The sequence below is a fragment of the Daphnia carinata genome, chromosome 9 (genome assembly GCF_022539665.2).
Source record: "Daphnia carinata strain CSIRO-1 chromosome 9, CSIRO_AGI_Dcar_HiC_V3, whole genome shotgun sequence".
Lineage (NCBI taxonomy): Eukaryota > Metazoa > Arthropoda > Branchiopoda > Diplostraca > Daphniidae > Daphnia > Daphnia carinata.
In genome coordinates, this window is record NC_081339.1 from 5,506,822 (window position 1) to 5,527,053 (window position 20,232).

Sequence of the window (20,232 nt, forward strand, 5' to 3'; positions counted from 1 at the left end):
TTCATGTAGTTCGATTGATCACATTTTTCTCGTAAAATAATTGCTATTTCGTGCTATTATATCTCCATAATACCTTAGGCAATTTTACTTATTAGTATGCATAACTTCTAAGTCAAAGATGATCGATTCTAATGTTGAAAAAACCCTTGAAGTTGTTTGCACCATTAATTTAATTATTCTGGCATTTCTGAAGAACTGTATTGACATTTGGGTGGCAAATAGGCCAGGCGCATTGCCATGATGAAACCTTTTTCGTAGCCAACACTATTCAACTGAAAAGGTGTGCACTAATTCATAACGCGTCACTAAAGGCCAGCACGATGACAAGTTCAGACCTACCAAACTGCCATCTAGATACACGGTTCCAGTCCATCTTTATTTGGATGAAACTTTTGGGCATTTCTCTGACGGAAAATCGTCGTCAGTTTTGCGGCATTTACGATAGTTTGATGTTCAGCTTAACCTTGGCTTCCAATATTGCCTCAATGACGCTGATGCTGGTCGAGCCAGAACGCCCAAAACAACAGGATCGTTCCATCACGTCCTACGTCTTTGCCCAAATCCTCTACATCGACAACCTCAATTTCATGATCCTGGTCATCGGAGTGCACTCGATGCTCTTGTGTCAAACTCGCCATCGTTGGAAGAAACTCTGGGCTACCCTACAAGACGTTGAAGAACAGCTCAACAGCAAAATTCTGAACAGATCCTTCCTGATTACCCTTCTTTTCATTCCAGTAAGTTTTGTGCAATTCCAATCTCAATTGATTTTAAAATGTATTTAATATGATAAAGGAGGTGATAATGATTGTACTCGTCGTGCCTCTCGACATCATGGGATTACCACTGTACCAACAATTTGTAGAATTTTTCTCGTGTGCTTCGAAAATTTACCCGGTCAGTGGAATGATCCTTTTCTGTTTGTGCGGATGGATCGCTTCGGATTTGCTGCACCTGATTCTCGAAGAACTCGACGAAAAACGAGGGCATCTGGAATTGATATGTTTGAAAGCGGTGAAGAAGCGCTATCGTCAAATCTGCCAGCTGATTGATGACATTAATCAGTGTTTCGGTAGCGTCATCCTTATCTTGATTACCTACATGATGGCCAGCGTCGTTATGGTCAGCTTCGTGGCTGCCGTCGAGTTCCAGCACTACGACTGGATTGCCGTGCCTTGGCTCTACATTCGCGACCTCGTTCTGCTAATCCAGCACATCATCAATCTTGTGGCAATCACATACATCCCACATACCATTAAAATTCAGGTAATCAATACGTTGAATGTGGTGGGGCTCGGTGTCACAGTTATTCTGAATTAGCATGAAAAGATACAGCTCGCCCTTGGACGGATTGAAACCGCTGACCGGAACAACTCTAGTCATCAGGAAGAGGTCTGGATTAACTGCATTTCTAGGCAAATTAATATTGGATTGTTTCCTTTGCAATTTCAGTTGGAATTTTTAAGATGGGACGTATCGCAATCCAATGTCGAGTTGACGGCTGCAGGATTATTTGAAATCACTCCTCGATTATTTCCTAAGGTATCGATAGAATACATCTTTTGTTAAATTTTTTCAATTTGAATGTTACATTTAGTTGATTGGCACCACGATGACGTACGTCATAATCCTCTGGCAGTTCCAATCATCCGAGAAGTCGACTTGAATTTACATGGCTGTCAAAGAGAATTTGTTTGTTTTTTTGTTTTTTTTCTGGCATTAGCTCTAATTCAAAGAGACAATTATTTGCACAAGAATCCATGTCGAAGCATGGCGGAACTGAAGAGGGGGACCAAATGTCGCGCAAAACGGAAGCCACACCCAATGTTATCATGACCTTTCAATTACTTCGATGTCTTTTATGCTATCTAGAAAGAAAAAAAGAATGCATGAATGTAATATAAATAACTCATTGAAATGAAAAGCTATAAGACTTATTGATTTAATATTATTATGTGAGTTGGATGGCTATACATATAATAGGCTTATTGCGTCAATTTCTTGATAGGGGAAGGATTACGAACCATTGGTTATCAGTTGTGCAAACAGTTGTGTTTGTTACGTTTGGAAAATCAGCAAATTCGACCGATGACTCGTTAGGTCTACTATCATCATCCGTCCGTGTAATGGATTGTGCAGAGCCGTGATGCTTGTCTTCTCTCTGTCCGTAAACTATTCCCGGATGCCATCTGTAAATGTGACAAATGAAATGTCGCAAACGTTGTCATTGACCGACCGTTTCTCGTCCTGCTGTGGTCGGTTTGTTTGCTTCTTTCCGCATTGTTCAACTTGAAAACTTTTGGCTGGCTAACTCGCCACGTTATCTTGCGGTTCTCTCGGTTTTTTCACGGTCAGCAAACAGTTTGGCGACGTGTCAATACTTTTGTTTTCGTCTGCCACTTGTTGATCCAATCAAATTCTTGTTTCGTGTTTGATTTTACCGATGCGTCGTGAAACAGCCGATTGTGTTGTACAGCCTTGTAGTAGGGCTCGTTCGCACTCCCGCCATAACTGGTCCTTTTTCACGCATAAATTAAGATTAGCAAATAAATGTTTCATTAGATCGCAGCTGATCAAGGAAATTATGACTTACATGTTCGTATATTCCTGTTGGTGTAGCCAGTTGTCGAGGCCAAGTAAACTATCGATTTGCTATTTCATTCCTGGCACGCGCCGTCCCGTATGCGTCACACTGCGTCACAAGAACCACGGGATCGAAGACGGAATGACATCAGGACGAGACCGCAGCGAATCAGAGGTACAAGTCCTTCCTAAGACACATGACTCTCAAAGACGCAGTACGGAAATGCAATAAAACAAAAAGAGAAATGTGCCGAAAACGGGAAATTAAACAAGAGGTATTTGAAAATTCCCGCGCGTGATTGCATCACTCAGCGATACAAGATTGTACAGAACGCGATCCAATTGCATACATTGCGAAACAGTTTCATGAAATTTCAAGTCATGTGAAGTTTCACTTTGTTTTTAACGCTGATAAGAATGGATAATAAAAATCTTTGGCGGACTTTGAGCATTTGGCAACCCAAAAATTCGGAAAGGACAGGAAATGCAAGGCGCTAGTCCGGCGAAAAGCAGTGAAATTCGTACAAAACACGTTTCTACTCGACTAGTGTGGCTCAGCTTGCATTTCCAATACATGAACTTTATTCCTTGAGCTAGAAACTAATGCAACAAAAGATAAATTTGGAAATATTTCCTCTGTTTTTAATTCCTACGACGTGAACAGACTTTTAAACTTTGTAGACGTTAAATTTACTTTTTTTCAAATGGTATATAAAGCGTAACATGCACTGACATCTAGTGCCTAGATGATCTTCGGTGGTCCGGGGTGCAGGCTTCAATGAGCACAAAAGAAGTTACCTGTAGCTGATTAGCGTCAGAGTGGTTCGATTCCACCTTCTGGGCGATACGAAATATTTTTAACCACTCGGTGGGGTTACCCTGCAGCTTCTTGCTACGTATCTGAAGATGACCAGAACTTGAAATCAACTCTAAACGTACAGGTAAAGAGGAAGGTGAACCTGTCGCATGTTTGCTTCCAAGATTGCAGTGGTCAATCAAGACGCTCAAGATAAATAAATACGACAAGGATGTGAAACATTCACAAATGGAAAAAAAAAATAGCCCATCTGCATACTCTAAATTAGTTCCTGAATAAAGCCAAAGGGTGAGGTAACGATGACAACCTTAGATGCAAATTTGCTATAAATAGCCAGCTTTAAACGATCGCAACAAGTGAATCGCACGGCCAACGTTGTGTTGTCCCATCCTTCGCTAGTTATAACCCTTCAAATATAAAGATGCGTTGGGGAATCGTTTGTTTGATGGCCATCGTTCATTCTGTTTATGCCACGTCGGCAGTTGAGCTTACAAACGAACCGATGCGGTTCTTGTGGGTTGCAACAACCACAACAACATCAACTGTTTCGACTAGCACTACCTGTACCACCTCAACCGCTGCCCTGACTACGTGCACCATCGGCCGCCGTCGTCGTGGCCTTTTCTACGACGAAGTCCAGTCTGCCGTGGGCCGCCAACGACGTGGGCTGTTTTACAACGACGAGCAAGTGGAGAACAAGGACGGCACCATCTTCCTGCCTTCCGAGAAAAAGTAAGTAAATAATTATTGCTGTTTAAATTTTTAAGATTGAACGTTGTGACCTGGGCATTGTCTGTGAAGGTCCTCCTCAGCTGATCCAGTTGCGGAAGTTGTTCCGGCCGACAAATCTTCGGCGACAGTTCCTTTGGTCATCGAATCCGGTTTTGCGGCGCCAGCCGGAGGACCTGTCCGCTTCCTGTTGTCTTTCGCCCAGTCGACTGTCACGAGTTACACGACAACGACGACGACGACGAGCCTCACCGCCTTTTGTAGCAGCACAACCGGATGGCCACTCTGCGGCAATTTCGGAAAATAAACATCTCATTGTAAAGCCGTCTTCTTCCTTTCCCTTGTTTGTCTCGAGTTTACTCAAATAGTATGACTAAATTTTTGGGTTTTTCTTTTAAAGAGAAAGCATTTGCAATGCGCTGTTTCGTGTTACTGTTTTATTCGTGCGGGACTAAGGCACTTCCGGGATGAAAATGGCTGTAAAAAAGGTGCCTACAATCCGGAAGGGGGGGGGGGGGGGAAACAAATACAAATAGATAACAAAGGACAAGAAAAGAGTTTCTTCTCATGTTTTACTTTGAAATTAAAAATGAAGTAACAGTAACTCACCAAAGAAATGATCTTTGCTTCCAAAAGCAATTTCACTTATGAATTTTATTGGCTGGAAGCAAAACGTCCGGCATCTATTGGAACTAGGATGATTCCTCGCGGCTCTCGTCGTGCAACTCGACCAGGTGAAAATAAAACAGCAAGACACCAGGTAGATGGGGCGGTACTAGCAGTCAACGGTCATCCATCAACGTCACGTCTGACTGTTCGTTAATGTGAAAACGGCCATTGGCATCCGACCTTGATGGACTTGATCAACTTTGATGTGTTTTCCTTGCAGGCAATTGAAAAAAATTCGATTTTGATTAGACATCAAATTAAAATGGGGTTCCTTTCGAGTCCGGGGCAATGCCACGTAAGTTCTCAGTTTGCTTCAGCGTGCGCAGCTCGTCGGTGTTAGTTAGCCATGCTTCTGCCAAGGATCTAGCTATAAGGATCATTTACGTTATTTATGTCTCTATTCGAATCGCAGTCAGCAAAATGAGCAAGACGAACAAAGGCCTTAAACGAGCGTTCAACAATTGGAACGTAAGTAACTAAATAAAGACTTTGAAATTTCGAACGTATATACGCAATAATTAACCATTGAAATGTAGGATGTCCAATTGGTCTTTGAAGATATTGCAAGACATTACGGAATTTGCAGCGACTGGAAGCTCAAGAACGTCTTGATCGTCATCGTTTTAGTTTTAATCTTTTTCGTGTTGCTCTTCGGCAACAGCGGCCGTGACGAGCAGGCGTACGCGCGTGAATTGGGATTGAAGATTCGCATCCATAAATGGATCCCGGGTGGCGAAACGGAGCGAGGCGATTCCAATCGCAGGATCTTTTTTCACGAGACGAGCGGACGAAGCGATTTGGGTTTGAGACAAACGTGCACAGTCGAATCGGCCGCTAGACACAATCCCGACCGGCCCATCCAAGTGTTCATGACGGCCGACCGACTCGATTATTCCAGCCCGTGGCTAGAAATTTTGCAAACGTATCCGAACATGAACGTCGTCCTGGTCGATCCGAAAGGGTACTTTGCCAACACGCCGCTGGAACATTGGTACAACGACGGCGAGTGGAGGGAGAGCATCTACAACATCGTCCACCTGTCGGACTACATCCGCGTGCTGACGCTGCTCAAGGGAGGTGGCATGTACATGGACCTCGATTTCGTCACGATCAAACCGCTGGACGATAAGCAATTGTGGAACTTTTTCCTGATCGAAACGGCCGAAATGAAGCTGCTGTCGAATTCGGTTTTGCACCTGGAACGTGGCCACCGACTCATCAACGAAATGATTCATCGTCTAGTCAAGTATTACGACGTGGACGATTACATGTGGCACGGGCCGTCGATGATCAGCAACATCATGAGCAAGAACTGCGGCGTGAAACGCGGCCAGCCCGATTCGAACAATTGCACGGACGTCCGTCTTCTGCCACACAACTACTTCGCGCCCATCTCCAACACGGAGTGGGAATTCCTGTTCAGCGACGCGACCGAAGGCAACATGGCCGTCGTCAAGAACGGGAGTTACGGCGTGCATTGTTGGGGTGGCAAGTCAGTGAACCATCCACTCGACCTGAAATCCAATCAGATCTACGCCGTCCTGGCGCGTGAACACTGTCCCATCACGGTGGCCAGAGCGGCCGACTTTCCCGCATGACGTCCAGGAACAAAAGACAATTGAATTTGATTTCCTTTTATTGTTTGCAGTTGTAGTGATGGTAGAATACACGGGCCGCTACACGCAACAGTTAATGCTAAAACACGCAATCACGTTGACCGAATCAAGTGCGGTGAACGTTATTCCGATAACAAGTTGGGCTTTTGAGGGACGCACTGATTGTCCGGATGGCGACGCTTTGCTAATTTATTAAAGATAAAAGTTTTTAAAAGAACTTTTGTCCAAGTTCTTGTATTCATAACGCTAGCAAAAAGGTAAAAGTAGTTTGCGTTCATATTTAGCGCTGACGTGGCTAACTTGCACGCGTTCAAAAATGCACGAGCTTGAACAATAGTTTAGTTGGGTCAAAAGTTTCGTTTGGCTTACAGCTTTGATGGCATTACTTTTAGCATAAAACACAAATTTTTGAAATGTTTAAGGGCTTTGACACAAAAGGTAACGATCAAACATCGAATGTAAGGCAATTAAACAAAAACTGGGACTTTCGTTTGTGTAAAGAGGGGCTGGGCATTTAAACAATTTAGCTGTACTGCACCTTGTTTTAAGTTGCATAAATTTTGAATACGCTGTGCCCCCGTTTGCCTTTGCCCATCGATAAATGAATCTCAATAGCCCATCACATTGAATATGGTAGTAATACAGGAAGTGGAACAATTGATTCACGGAGATATGACCGAGCGGGATTACCGTGACCGTTTCTTACGTTAAAGAAAAGACAATGATATAAATTTTCAATCAAAGAAGATGCACCGTCACATCCTCAACAATAAAGTGATTAATAAAGTACCGTAAAATGGCAACTCGGAAAAGAATTAGAGAAAAGACAACGTTAGGACGCTGCGTCCATTCGTGACTGACACAGCGTTTTGCCCGTTCACGCGCCGAGGGTACGAGTATTCGCGTTCAGTTTCTTGTCCAGACACGTTCGAACAAAACAAGAAATCGTTGTGAATTAAGCGTCTTATCTGGCGGTATCAGTCCCGGGCACGGTAGCACGACAGGAAGATTGGACATTAGCGGGACTGAGCAAACGCAAAATGCAACAGTCTAAACGGAGCTCCCAACACGCGAGTCATTGCGTCGGAATGCGATCGGCAAACGTCTTGTCCTTCGTCCATTGAACACCTTGGAATCATCTTGTTCTCCAGAAGACCTTGCTGTTTCGTTTTTCTATTGAAACAGGTGAGGTGGTATTGGTAAGTCCTGAACAATTGTGCTAAGAATTCAACAAATGTCCTGTAAACAGACGTGAAGATGAATCATCCCTTTTTTTCCCCTGTCTGTCTCCCTTGTGCTATTTATTTCCACTTGTGAAACTCCAGACTTGATTGAAAGTATTAATGGCCTCTAGCACGCTAACCCAAAACGATGGAAAACGAAGAACTGGATTGCCAGATGCTTATGGAAAGCCGAATCATTTTCAAAGATGTTACGATTGAGTTATCTCCCCTCCATCAAAACGTTAACGAAGAAGTGGTTCACGAGAGTTTTTTTCAATGGGCGACGGATGATGGACAAGCGCCCTTTTCAAACTTTCTCAAGCAAAATACATCCGTCACGTTCGTCAGTTCGCGCCCATACGACAGTAGAGTGCATTTGGTATGGACAAACCCAATGCCGATTGATTTAAGCGGGCTGCCAGGTCTTTATCGCATTCTAGTGATTCGTGACATTACGCAACGACTTAGACTGCTGGACGAGCAAAACGATGAAGATAACAAGATGCTGACTGGGAGCGGCGAAACGACTATCAATTTCAAATTAGAAGATATCGAATTTTCATTGCTGTTGGTGCCGACGAACAACCAACCGGGCAATGCATTGTTAACAATGCAACGCAATGCAGGCGAACCTTACGGAGAACGGCATGGCGAGGTCGAGGAATTCAATTGTTTCGAAAAACTGGACGCCAAAGAAATTGATTCCGTCGTGAGCAATGCCCGACGAACGGGAAAGCAAATCACGGACAGGGATATCAACAACAGCGAGGAAGATGAAATCAAAAAGAAAATGGCCGAAGAAATGAATTTCTTCATGTTGCTTTACGATTTCGAAGTGGCCCGTCGTTTGCAGAGACCTTTCGTCCATTACAGTCACGTCTTCGATTCGCTGCCCATCGGGATCGGGATTGCAATGATTCACCGCATCAACAGTAGAACAGTAAATCAAAGGTGGATATTCTTTTCGGGGCTTTTTCTGGGCAATGGTGAATCAAGAAAACGCGTTTTAGATGACATTGTAATGGCATTCAAAGGATGGAACGAGCAGAGAAGATGCTGGACTGAATTGGATTTGATCAACATACTGCGCGAGCAGTTTGGTTCACGAAAAATGTTTCGCTGAGAGACAGGCACGACTGATAAATGTACGTTTCTCTCTATTCCATCTCTTTTAAACAATTGACAAGACAGGTAATGACATTAACTTTCTGACGTTAACGTTTAACGGGAGCTGGATTTAGCGTGTGGGATGCAAACGAGATTCTTTCGTTCTATACGAACTGTGACATATCACGTGTGGATTGAACCAATTGTAAGGTGAAAACTGTTCGCCTGCATGACACAATGACCGTATGTTTTGCTACATTTTAATACACTACCCAATTGGTCTTTGTTTTTTGAATTTTGGATAACTTTAGATAACTTGAATGTTTAACTTGAATGTCCTTGTCCGGATACGTCCAGTGGATTTAAAAGAGACCCAAACAAAGCAAAAAATTCGTCACTACTTGAAGCGGCTTATCTTGTTTAAACGCGCGAAAGGGACGATGAGATCACGTGCGATTTCCCGGAAGCGATAGCACGACAGGAAGAATTTACATTAGCGCGACTAACGCAAATTGCAAAAGTCTAACACGAAATTCCCCACACGCAACTAATTGCGTCGGAATGCGATCAGTAAACGTCTCGTCCTTCTTCCACTGAACACGTTGGAATCATCTTGTCCTCCAGAACACCTTGCTGTTTCGTTTTCCTATTGAAAACAGGTGAGGTATTTGGTAAGCAGACTTGATTGAAAGTATCGACCGCCTCTAGCATATTAACTCAAAACGATGGAAAAGGAAGAACTGGAGCAACTGATACTTTTGGAAAGCCAAAGTATTTCGATTGTGTTGACTCCCGCCGAACAAGGCGCTAACGAAGATGAACCGGAAGATTTGGTTCACGAGAATTTCTTCCAGTGGACAGATTCCCAGTGGAGGGATGATGGAGACTCGTCACTTTCAACGTTTCTCAAGCAAAATCCGTCTGTCATCTTCGTCAGTTCGATCCAAGACAACGGACAACACAATTTGAAATGGACAAACCCAACGCCGATCGACTTAAGCGGACTGCCAAGTCTCTATCGCATTCTAGTGATTCGCGACATTACGCAACGACTTAGACTGCTGGACGAGCAAAAGGATGAAGGTAACAAGATGCTGACTGGGCAAAACGGCAAAACGACTATCAATTTCAAATTAGAAGATATCGAATTTTCATTGCTGTTGGTGCCGACGAAAAACCAACCGGGCAATGCATTTTTAACAATGCAGCGCGATGCGGGCAAACCTTACGGAGAACCGCACTGCAAGGTCGAAGAATTCAATTGTTTCAAGCAACTGGACGCCAAAAAAATTGATTCGATTGTGAAAGATGCCCGACGAACAGGAAAGCAAATCACGGACGGCGATATCAACGACAGCGAGGAAGATGAAATCAAAAAGAAAATGGCCGAAGAAATGAATTTCTTCATGTTGCTTTACGATTTCGAAGTGGCCCGTCGTTTGCAGAGACCGTTCGTCAATCGCAGTCACGACTACGATTCGCTGCCTATCGGGATCGGCATTGCAATGATTCACGACATTAACAGTAAAAACGAAAATCCAGGGTGGGAATTCTTTTCGGGACTTTTTCAGCACGGCGGTGAATTAAGAAAAGACTTTTTAAAAGAAATCGTAACCGAATTCAAAAAACGGAACGATAAGGGAGGGCCCTGGACTAAATCAGATTTGATTGATATGCTGCGCAAGCAGTTTGGTTCACGAGAGCTGTTTGACTGTGACGCAGATAAGTCTTCTATGCTATCCCTTTTAAACAATTGACAAGACAGGTAATGACGTTGGCTTTCCGACACGCTGAACGGGGGTCGAATTTGGTGGGCGGGATGAAAACCGGCTTCTTTTATTTTATACGAACATTACGCTATGACAAATTACGTGTGGCCTGGACCAATGCAATGCCAAAAATATTCGCCTATATGACACATTGACATTACTTCTTGCTGCATTTTAATACACTACCCTATTGGTCTTCGCATAACTTTAGATAATTTGAATGGTAATGAGTTGCTCGATATCGATTGTTATCTATCCGCGAATGCGAATAGAGATCAATGTCAAACACGCATCAAGCATGAAATGGTCAGCAAATTCACAAATGTAAAACAAACGAAAAATTCGAATGGGACGCGCCTGCCTGCGCAGGTGCATCCGCAATCGGCCCGAGGACGTTGTTTAAAAAGGCTTCGGTAAAACGAGAAACGACAACAACATGATTGACAGGAAGTCAAGCGAGACAGTTGTACGCAGCAAAACAAATTTTTCTCGCCCCACCTCCCACGTCGAAAAAGCTCTCCCCACCTTTGCATAGACTGACAGCGATGTCGTACAGGTATACACTTGAATTTCCATAACAACAAACACCTTTCCCCTTGAAAATGCGAGTCTTACCGTTAGTTGAGTTACAGCATTTCAACTCGATGTACAATTTGTTGGGCGAATGAACAATCTACGCAAGTACATTAAAGAATCCATCAGCTTAAAGTTTTTGAGACAGGTATGGTAATTGAATACTGTTCATACCTGTCGGCATTGCCGTTGGTTGTGGGGATGCCAAACAAAAAAACTTGGACTCAAAAAACAGCAGTTTGAACTTTTTACTCTGGGGATCCATCACTAGTTCAAGTGCTCCCGTGTGCGGACGTGACGTTGTTAGTTGCACATGCCACGTAAGTTTCAGTTTACCTAGTGGACGTCAGCTGCAACGATGTCCGTGTCCGGCAACTAACTGAAATCCAAACTCAGCTGGCAGTGGAGAAAGGAAATGGGACGTTGCGCAATTTACAATTTACAGGTAAAGCAAAAAAAAAAGACGAACGATTTTTTTGTTTAGAAAAATTTTCAAAACGGCAATGGGATTATTTAGTTTGTTAACAAGACTTTTTGTGTTGTTCAATACCTGCAATTGTAGGACAACGGTGAAAACATGGGGGCAGCTCAAAATCTGTTAGGTTCAAGTTGGCCCACAAATGTGTGGCTTTACTTGACGATTGTTAGCCTAACTTTGATGCCGATGTATCGCTAATATAACAATCAAAATGCAAATTGAATGACTTCTCTTCTTCCTTATGTCATTTAAATGTGAAACTTTAAGATGTAGATGAGATATTCCCCTTTTTTAGTAATTAGACATTTACCTTTTAATGTTGGCAAACCAATTCGTTAGTTTGGATGGCAAGGATTCGCGTACGTTTCTTGCCTTTGGCGACATCGGAACGTCAAGAAAGTCGTGACTGTTTTCACGCTGACGGCCTTCCTTTACGTGACGTTGTGGCTCACTCAAAACGGCCACGACGAACAGCTTCGCGCACGCAATCTCGGACTGAAGATCAACATCATCAAGTGGTCGGCCGGAGGTGAAACGGAACGAAGCGATTCCAATCGCAGGATCTTCTTTCACGAGACGAGCGGCCGCAGCGATCTGAGTTTGAGGCAAACGTGCGCGGTCGAATCGGCCGCCAAACACAATCCCGATCGGCCCGTCCAAGTCTTCATGACGGCCGATCGACTGGAATACTCCAGCCCTTGGCTGGAAGTGCTGCAACATTACGCCAACGTGACCATCGTCGTGATGGATATGAAATCCTATTTCGCCAGCACGCCGCTGGAACGTTGGTACAACGAAGGCGAATGGCGGGCCAGTATCCACAAGATCGTTCACCTGTCGGACTACGTTCGCGTGCTGACTCTGCTCAAGGGAGGTGGCATGTACATGGACTTGGATTACGTCACCATCAAACGGCTGGACGAGGAGCTGTTGTGGAACTTCTTACTGTTCGAAACGGCCGACATGAAGCTGGTGACCAACTCGGTTTTGCACCTGGAACGCGGCCACCGGCTCATCGGCGAGATGATTCAACGACTAGTCAAGTATTACGACGCCAACGAGTACATGTGGCACGGGCCATCGATGGTCAGCACCGTCATGAGCCGCACGTGCGCCGTCAAACGCGGCCAGCCCGATTCGAACAATTGCACGGACGTCCGTCTCCTGCCTCACGACTACTTCGCGCCCATCTCCAACACGGAATGGGAACTGCTGTTTAGCGACGCGACGGACGAGAGGCTCGGCCGGCTGAAGAATTCGAGTTACGCCGTCCATTGCTGGAGTGGCAAATCGAAAGGTGAACATCTCAAAGTGCATTCGAATCAACTGTACGCCGCTCTGGCCCGCGAACATTGTCCGCACACGATCGCCCTTGGTGCAGCTGACTACTTAGCCTGACCTTTCGTCATTGTTTAAGTGGCACATTTTTGAATGCAAATCGTTTAGAAAAAACTGCATAACCCAATTTGGCTGTTTTGTTTGAGTTGGTAACCGTAATAAACAAGTGCCACCCCAACAACGTAGCGATAGATTTAAACGTAGTGAAAGTAGAGTGCACAAAGAGAAGAGAAATGGTAGTTTTTATTGTTACAAGAACACGAATAATTGTATATATATCAAATGAGAATGGAAAATGAGCATTTTGTTAAACCTTAAGAAAGAGATTTGATAGTATTGTAAAAAAAAAAAAAAAGAAAATCACTTGCTAATTAAGTATTTCATAATTATTATCTTTTTTTGTTTGAAGTGGAAAAAAAACAATCACATTCAGAGTTCCTGTATTAATCATGTCCTGGGAATTGTTCTCTGACGTTAGCAAAACGTTTTGGCACCGCTACCAATTCATTATTTTGTTTATTTTACGTGTACGATCATTTTTTTTTTACGTAACAAAGTTCTATGTCTTTTTTTTACGAGTTTAAGCAACGCGCAATGAAATCAAATGATATTCTACCTTTGGTTAAATAACTAAGCCATTGATAAAACGGACATAAGCAGCTTACGTAAGTGAGAAAGATGACTTTACATAATAATTTCAATTTGACGCAACTCGATGAATCACCCCTTCCTTTTTCTTTTCCGGCGAAATATAAAAAAGTCCGCCCATGGACCAAAAAAAAGGGGGGGCCTTTTAAATTTCAAAATAAATGCTGGAATTCAAAATAATGACAGTCAAGATGAAAGAACCTTCCGAGAATACAAATAGGATACACTTGGGAAGATCGGCACTTTCATTACACATGCCGATTGCATCATTATTGACGGATTATAGTATTATTCTTTTTTTTTCAATGGAGTAATTCATTTTTTTGTTTAAACCAAAAAAAAAAAAAAAAAAATGAAAAAGAAAAAGGAATGAGATTGGGGTTCGCAACTCCAACAAGTTCGAGGTTTCAAAAATGAAAAGGAATGTGTCAGCCGAAGACATGCGTGGGAAGGCTCTGTTGACAGAGATTCAACACTGGATGGAAGATTTGTTTTTATTTTTCACGGAGTGGCGAACCCCCTTCAAGAATAATAAAAATAGAAATGAATCAATAAGCTCGTCAAAATTCATTTCATGTACGCGCGTGTGTGTGTGTGTGTGTGTGTTAATACTATTGTGGAAAGAAAAAAAAATGGAATGAATTTTAGAACCTTTGTTGAAGAAGAGCTATGGAATCGACGGGCGTATCGCCATCGGCATCCTCCAGCTGGCAGAAGCTGTAGCCCGACTCGTCGCGCAGGATGCGCCTGGACTGCGTGCCGCATTTGCGGAAGTGGTAGCGCCTTAGGGCGCGCACGGCCAGCGAGACGAAGCCGACCAAGAAGCAGACGGCGGCCGAGCCGAGGAAGAGGTACTTCTTGGCCTCCGAGTCGGCGTTGGGTTTGAGCTGCACCAGGCCGACGATCATCAGCGTGATGGCGAGGATGAGCGAGATGACGATGACGTGCAGCAACGGGAATTGCCACGCCTTGCCGTAGCAGCAATAGTCGGTGACCATCTCTTCGGCCGTCAGCGGCTCCCTGACTTGTCTCGGCGTCACGCTCGTCGTGAAAACGGGCGTGGCGCACGTCGACGACGTCGAAAGCGGCACTGGCGACAGGTAGCTCGGCGTCATGATGCTGGAAACGGACGACGAAGAGCTGCACATTCGCTGGCGTTTCTTTTTGATGTTTCATCGAATCGAGAAGAAAAACATGTTTTTGAATTTTTAAAATGAAATAAAAGGGCCGAATTGTCATTGTGTAATTTACTCCGAGAGGCAGATGATTCGGTCGGACAGGTCGAGATGAACGGCGGACGTGGTGGGTGGATACGCCGTTGCTGAAGAGCGTGTCGCGCCCCGTCCCACCGAATGCGGCTCCCTGTTGTCTGTTCTGCTTCTATAGATCGGGTTGTGCGACGAGCACATCCATTCCAACAAAAATATCAAACATGGGTCTGTCATTATCGTCAAGTTAAAGCACGTAACTGTATTGAAAAACAAATCAAAGTGCAAAAATAGTACCTGTCGTTCGTGCCGAACGGCCACAGCCGGCATTGCTCCAATCATCTAATTTTGTTTGGCAGAAACATCAATTCTCTTTTACATCTCAGTTTTTTTCCCCTTTTCCATTTTTTTTCTTGCTTTCTTTTTATCAATTTCTTTTCTTTAGACTCGTTATGTCATGTTAATGTTAATGTGAAAAAAAAAACAAGTTTAGTACTGTTTAATCGATAAAAGGTGTAACGTGTGTAACTAGAATCAGGTCAGTGGGATGAGTTTGAATTGTATTGAATGTTACGAATCTACAGCATAGAAGAAAGGAGGAAGAATAGAAAAAAAAAATAAAAAATTGGCAATTCAAAAACTGTTGCGGTTTGATCTTTTTTTTCTTTTTTCCTTGTTTGTGTGTGTGTGTGTGAGTGTGTGTGTGTGTGTGCTTCGGAGAGTAATTAGAAATCAAAATGAAGTTTTCTTTGAGCTCTGACGTTTTAGAAAAAAAGAATGGGATTTTGAGAACAACAGTTTGAATAGTTGGCCTGGTGTGAATGTGTCGGAAGGCGAGATTGCGCTGCGATAAACAGTTTGAACTGTCTGTTTCTAATTTGATGCATTCATATTAAAAAAAATAATAAATAAATAAAAAAAATAAAAACGAAAACAACTAAGCCGCATGAACTAGACGTGAAATACAAAATGATTGGGATGCGGGATTTTTTTTTTGGTTTTTCTAACGAACCAAAATGCGCCTACGATCAACCAAAATCATTGACAAAGGCAAACAGGTAAGCAGAGTTAAAAAGGAAAAATTCTAAACGATAACACAAACGTCACCCATTAATATAGAGATCGATTAGAAATGTGCTGTTTGTTTTTTTTTATACACGAAAAAATGGCGTGATTTGCTGGCCCAATTGTTGCCCCCAAAATAAGGTTTGTTTGTTTGTTTTGTTTTTTGTTTTTTTTCGCAATTAATAATTAGAAAAAGCAGCAAGTAGATATAGAAAAAGTCCGTTCCGGAATGATATACGTAAAAGATTGTTGTTTTTTTTTTGTTTTTTTTCATAAGAAATAGTTTAGTGTATAGGTATTGAAAGAAGTTTCGATCGAAAGTTGTAGCGGAATCCATCAACCGGTTGATGAACCGTGGTGATTGTCGTGCGGATGCGAATGCTGGTCGCATTTGTCTTGATGCACCGACTTCGTGTGGTGATGATGATGATGATGGTGATGGTGAACAGGTGCCACATCGCTCGTCCAAAACAGCTGATCTTTGGACGCTCTTTCCGATCCGATTTCAGCCTCTTCAGTTATGGATTCGAGCTGACCGGGCGATTGAACGGCGTGCTCCTCCTCGCTCAACACCCGGTCCTCTTCCGTCTGTTCCTTTTTACCGTTCGACTTGTGACTGGTGTGCTGCTGTTGCTGGTGGGCCGAAGCAGCCGGAAGGAGCGAAGACACGGGCTGATGAGTCATCCTGGCCGGCGCTAATTTGCGGCTGATGTAGCGCGAAAACAGTTCGTCCTCCCTGCGCGTGGCGATGCGATTAGCGACGACCAAAGCTACGCCGACCAAGATCAAGAAGGAGCCGGTGACCAAGAGCAGAGGACCGTTGCGATTGTTGGTCTGGCTGTTGGACACGGACGTCGTGCCTCCTCCTTCCTCCCAGTACTGGTGCTGACGGTTGGCGTAGCCTGGAACGAGGCCGCTAATGAGCAACATCAGGCCCATGATAAAGAAAACGACGCCTACGTGAAAGGTCGTGATGCCGCCCATCATTTGCCGATGGCGATGCGACGTCGAACGGTGGTGCGCACCGTCTAAGCTCATCAAACTGCCAGCGTCGCCGCTATCCGACAACATCAAATGGTCCGATTGGTGACTAGCGCGACGCGTCTTTGCCCTCAGCGCTTCGTCACGCCTTCGACGCTGGCGTCGAATCGCCATTGCTGATTGCACCGCTTTCATTGCGTTTCCTTCTCTCGTTTCTTTTTTGTTTTGAAATTTTTTTGGGGGGGAATTCAAAAAAAACAAAAAAAACAAATTGCCTTTCTTTTAAGGGGGATTGTGCGGGGGGACCCTGATTGGGGAGGAGGAGGGCGCGGTCTCACACTTGACGAGGGTCACTTGTTACACAGAAATCTTCCACTTTCTTTTTGGTTTAAATTTCCTTCATTTGATTTGGTATGTTGTTGTTGTTTTGATTTTTTTTTTTTAAAATAACGCGCGTTCTTCTTGAAACTTGTGTGTGTTGTACTCGAGCACTTGTCCGCGGCTGATCCCCTATATACAACAACAACAACAACAACAGAAAGAAATAATATGACACGCCCCACCAATGGAAGTCGACACACTCCAGAGGGCAACCGTTGCGCGGATCGATAGGAGGGAAACAGAAATGATTGGCCCTTTTTTTCTTTCTTTCTTTTTTTTTTTTTTTATCTTCTACAAGTTGCAAAACAAAGAGGAAAAGAAAAACTCATCCATGTCCAAACAGAAATTGAAAAAAAAAAAAAAGAAAAGAATTATTAAATAATAATCGCTCTCTATATGCCACGTCTTTTTTTTTCGATTACAAAGTGAAAATAACGTTAACTTCCATCTACCTTGTTAATTTACTAATATTCCACCGACGAACTGCGCAAAAAAAAAAAAAATTATGTCTTTTTATTCACCACCAGCACACGATCACACCGTCAATCCTTTTGTTTGTTTGTTTGTTTTTTTCTTTTCCAACGATCTTGAAAAACTTTGCGAGTTGGCAGTCAAAGAAAGACATAGGAAAACAAAATTTTGGGGCCCGATGTTATTCACCGGTGGCCTTTGTCGTACTGGCCGATCCTTGTTCCCTACTGCCTTTGACTATGGGATAGCGTTCGCAGTGGGCGAGAGCGGAAAAAGGAAAAGAAACAAGAGTCTAGACACAAGCGCGTGAGCCAAACGCGAACGATACACGCGTCGCCCTTCAATGCGAGCCAGGAGCCGCGGCCATGTTGGACCGGAGTTCTGCGCACAAGTCCCAACAGTTAATCGACTCGGTGCTAGTCGACACTGTTTACGTCAAATACAGCCGCACACACGACGAACGCGCTGTGCCAATCACTGGAGAGAGAGAGAGAGAGGGTCAATATTGACAAGCGAAATCGGCTAATTCGAAAGGCGATTAAAATGTTTCGAGCATGGATAAAAAACGAAATTCGCAAGCAAAAATGGGATGAACGCGTTTGTTTGTTTTTGTAAGGAAAAAAAGAAAAATGTTTTCATTTCCTCCTCCCCTCTCTTTCTGTTGGTGTAGTAGAACACTTTCCTCGCTTGGCTTGACACTGAATGTACTGAAAGTATCTAGTTTATAGGAAGGGGGGGGGGGACGTGGGTAGGAAAGGAGAAGGGGAATCTAGAGCATCATTTATTGATCCCCGGGACCTGGGACGGAACTGCAGGGGGTCTATAAGATACGTTTCCATAAGGGTTTTCCTCTCTGTGTGTTCGAAGCCCCGTTCCATACACATATCGTACATTAAACATACACATTGGCCTGATTGAATCAAACGATGAATGAGAAATAATGCACGGTTGATAATTGTATCATCACAAACAATTGGATGGGGCAGATAACAAGTTTTCGCCCTTGTGTCCAATTCTAACGAATGTGTTGCAGGTGCAAAAGCAAAAACAAAAAAAATGGCCCACTATTTATCTAGAATCAGTATTTGTTGTATGAAAATGCAGCGGCATATCAGTCTGGGGGAAGAAAAAAGAGACGACCTATTTTTCATATTGATCTTGACGTCAAATGAATGCACGATTCGCGTGCCAAGTTAGAGATTAACCTGAAAATGCCCTAACAAGAAAAATGGAACCGGAGCTGACTGTTTGACGTAAAGAAAGCGTTACCGATGCAACGATTAGGCGGTAGAAATGATCAACGTCAAGTTAGTTCGATAAGAAGCCCATAATAATTTTTGCTCGGTTATTAGCAACTTACATTTAACTGAATTTCAGGTAGATTAGTTTGAATTTTTCAATCGCTCGTTACACAGCGTTGGATGAGAAAGAACGTTTGGGACGTGTCAAAAGATACAAATTGAGGTAACTTCAAACGAAAATGAATAAAAAAATGTAGCTCGGATCCGGTGCACATGCACGGTTGGAAGCTTCCGTCCCATGAGCGTGGGCTCTGCCATCCGCACTTGGCATGCGGATGCCAACAACCACGTCCTCTTTGGCTAGGCTACAAGCATTATTATACGAACAGCGTGACTACTGCAGGATTAATGACGAAGAAGAGAAACGGCTATTTATGAGGGATACGGCATTCGCGGTGAGCAGCTTTAATTCACGAAACAACTTGAACAGGTTTACCAAGGATGAGGTAAATGAAGATGCATCTCCCGAGACACTCCTCAATCGGGATTCGTTACTTAAACACGTGTTTTGTTTTTTTTTAGTTTTGCGATCAAAGTCTGGAGAATAACAATCGACCCGATTTTGACAGCAATCAACACACTCCAAGCAAAAAATACGATTTTCGAATTTGAAATTTGTCACATTGTATTATCCTTTGGTTTTTCCTATGCAGTTCGTGTGCCGATTCATTCAATTTCATTTGGTATTCGCTAGTTGTAAAACGACAACGTCCCCGTTGACCCCGATCCTGCGTACCCTGATCTGTGCCATTAACATTTAACGATAGAAAAAAGAAATAACGAGCAAATTCGAAGAAGGGAACATAAAATTCCATTTCAATGACGTTGTGACTATCGTTGATGACACATCTTAAGTCACGTCATCTATCTCCAAGGGAATTACTATTAATCAATTCAAAGAAATTGATTCTGGGACGATAGGATTACGATCAAATTGTCTAACAACTGGTATTTTCCCCTTCAATACTATTGTACGGATCATAGAACGAAATTTAATTTTAACGAAACGCTATCAAATCGACACATCGAAAAGACATTTTACCTACTCAAGGAAGAACTAATACTATGATTTGGATATGCAAAAGTTTGACTTTTACCTTTTAGCTGGGAAGTTCAACAAGGCTGTATGGTGAGGGTGAAAGAGTTATACTGGTTGACTACGATGCAAACTAATAAAATAAGAAAAAATTTTATTTATTTTTTGCATCAACACAGGGATTTCAAGATATATCTTTTGAGAAATGTCAAAACCCATTAAAGGATTTATATAAAATC

The 20,232-nt window shown here is 43.2% G+C and overlaps 6 protein-coding genes across 11 annotated transcripts; 5 read left to right on the forward strand and 1 right to left on the reverse strand.

Moving 5' to 3' along the window:
- The first annotated feature begins 39 nt into the window (after positions 1–39).
- On the forward strand, positions 40–1,858 carry LOC130688595 (putative gustatory receptor 2a). Of its 3 annotated transcripts, XM_057511588.2 has the most exons (5): positions 40–737; positions 796–1,266; positions 1,321–1,392; positions 1,453–1,542; positions 1,598–1,858. In XM_057511588.2, the coding sequence occupies exons 1-5, from the start codon at positions 321–323 to the stop codon at positions 1,664–1,666; spliced, it is 1,119 nt and encodes a 372-aa protein (XP_057367571.1). In that variant the 5' UTR covers positions 40–320; the 3' UTR covers positions 1,667–1,858. The 3 variants fall into 3 exon arrangements, with proteins under 3 accessions (XP_057367571.1, XP_059352875.1, XP_059352876.1); XM_059496892.1 differs by having other exon boundaries at positions 1,321–1,542; XM_059496893.1 differs by lacking the exon at positions 1,598–1,858 and having other exon boundaries at positions 1,321–1,569.
- Positions 1,859–3,793: 1,935 nt separating this feature from the next.
- On the forward strand, positions 3,794–4,577 carry LOC130688602 (uncharacterized). The gene is made up of 2 exons (XM_057511599.2): positions 3,794–4,132; positions 4,202–4,577. Exons 1-2 carry the CDS (start codon positions 3,822–3,824, stop codon positions 4,434–4,436), a joined length of 546 nt encoding a protein of 181 aa, XP_057367582.1. The 5' UTR covers positions 3,794–3,821; the 3' UTR covers positions 4,437–4,577.
- Positions 4,578–5,133: 556 nt separating this feature from the next.
- LOC130688596 (lactosylceramide 4-alpha-galactosyltransferase-like) lies at positions 5,134–6,486 on the forward strand. The gene is made up of 2 exons (XM_057511589.1): positions 5,134–5,266; positions 5,335–6,486. The coding sequence occupies exons 1-2, from the start codon at positions 5,219–5,221 to the stop codon at positions 6,394–6,396; spliced, it is 1,110 nt and encodes a 369-aa protein (XP_057367572.1). The 5' UTR covers positions 5,134–5,218; the 3' UTR covers positions 6,397–6,486.
- A 1,299-nt stretch (positions 6,487–7,785) lies between these two features.
- On the forward strand, positions 7,786–8,867 carry LOC130688472 (uncharacterized). The gene has a single exon (XM_057511457.2). The coding sequence runs from the start codon at positions 7,786–7,788 to the stop codon at positions 8,758–8,760; it is 975 nt and encodes a 324-aa protein (XP_057367440.1). The 3' UTR covers positions 8,761–8,867.
- A 2,506-nt stretch (positions 8,868–11,373) lies between these two features.
- On the forward strand, positions 11,374–12,981 carry LOC130688597 (lactosylceramide 4-alpha-galactosyltransferase-like). Its single transcript, XM_057511590.2, has 2 exons — positions 11,374–11,531; positions 11,904–12,981. The coding sequence occupies exons 1-2, from the start codon at positions 11,502–11,504 to the stop codon at positions 12,960–12,962; spliced, it is 1,089 nt and encodes a 362-aa protein (XP_057367573.1). The 5' UTR covers positions 11,374–11,501; the 3' UTR covers positions 12,963–12,981.
- A 191-nt stretch (positions 12,982–13,172) lies between these two features.
- On the reverse strand, positions 13,173–20,126 carry LOC130688586 (uncharacterized). 4 transcript variants are annotated; one of them, XM_059496762.1, is made up of 5 exons: positions 17,638–19,699; positions 15,056–15,100; positions 14,802–14,930; positions 14,202–14,710; positions 13,173–14,070 (listed from the first exon to the last, which is right to left on the reverse strand). In XM_059496762.1, exons 2-5 carry the CDS (start codon positions 15,098–15,100, stop codon positions 14,052–14,054), a joined length of 702 nt encoding a protein of 233 aa, XP_059352745.1. In that variant the 5' UTR covers positions 17,638–19,699; the 3' UTR covers positions 13,173–14,051. The 4 variants fall into 4 exon arrangements, with proteins under 4 accessions (XP_059352745.1, XP_057367557.2, XP_057367559.1 ...); XM_057511574.2 differs by lacking the exon at positions 17,638–19,699 and adding an exon at positions 20,055–20,126 and having other exon boundaries at positions 13,174–14,070; XM_057511576.2 differs by lacking the exons at positions 13,173–14,070; positions 14,202–14,710; positions 14,802–14,930; positions 15,056–15,100; positions 17,638–19,699 and adding exons at positions 15,298–17,314; positions 20,055–20,098.
- Positions 20,127–20,232: the final 106 nt, after the last annotated feature.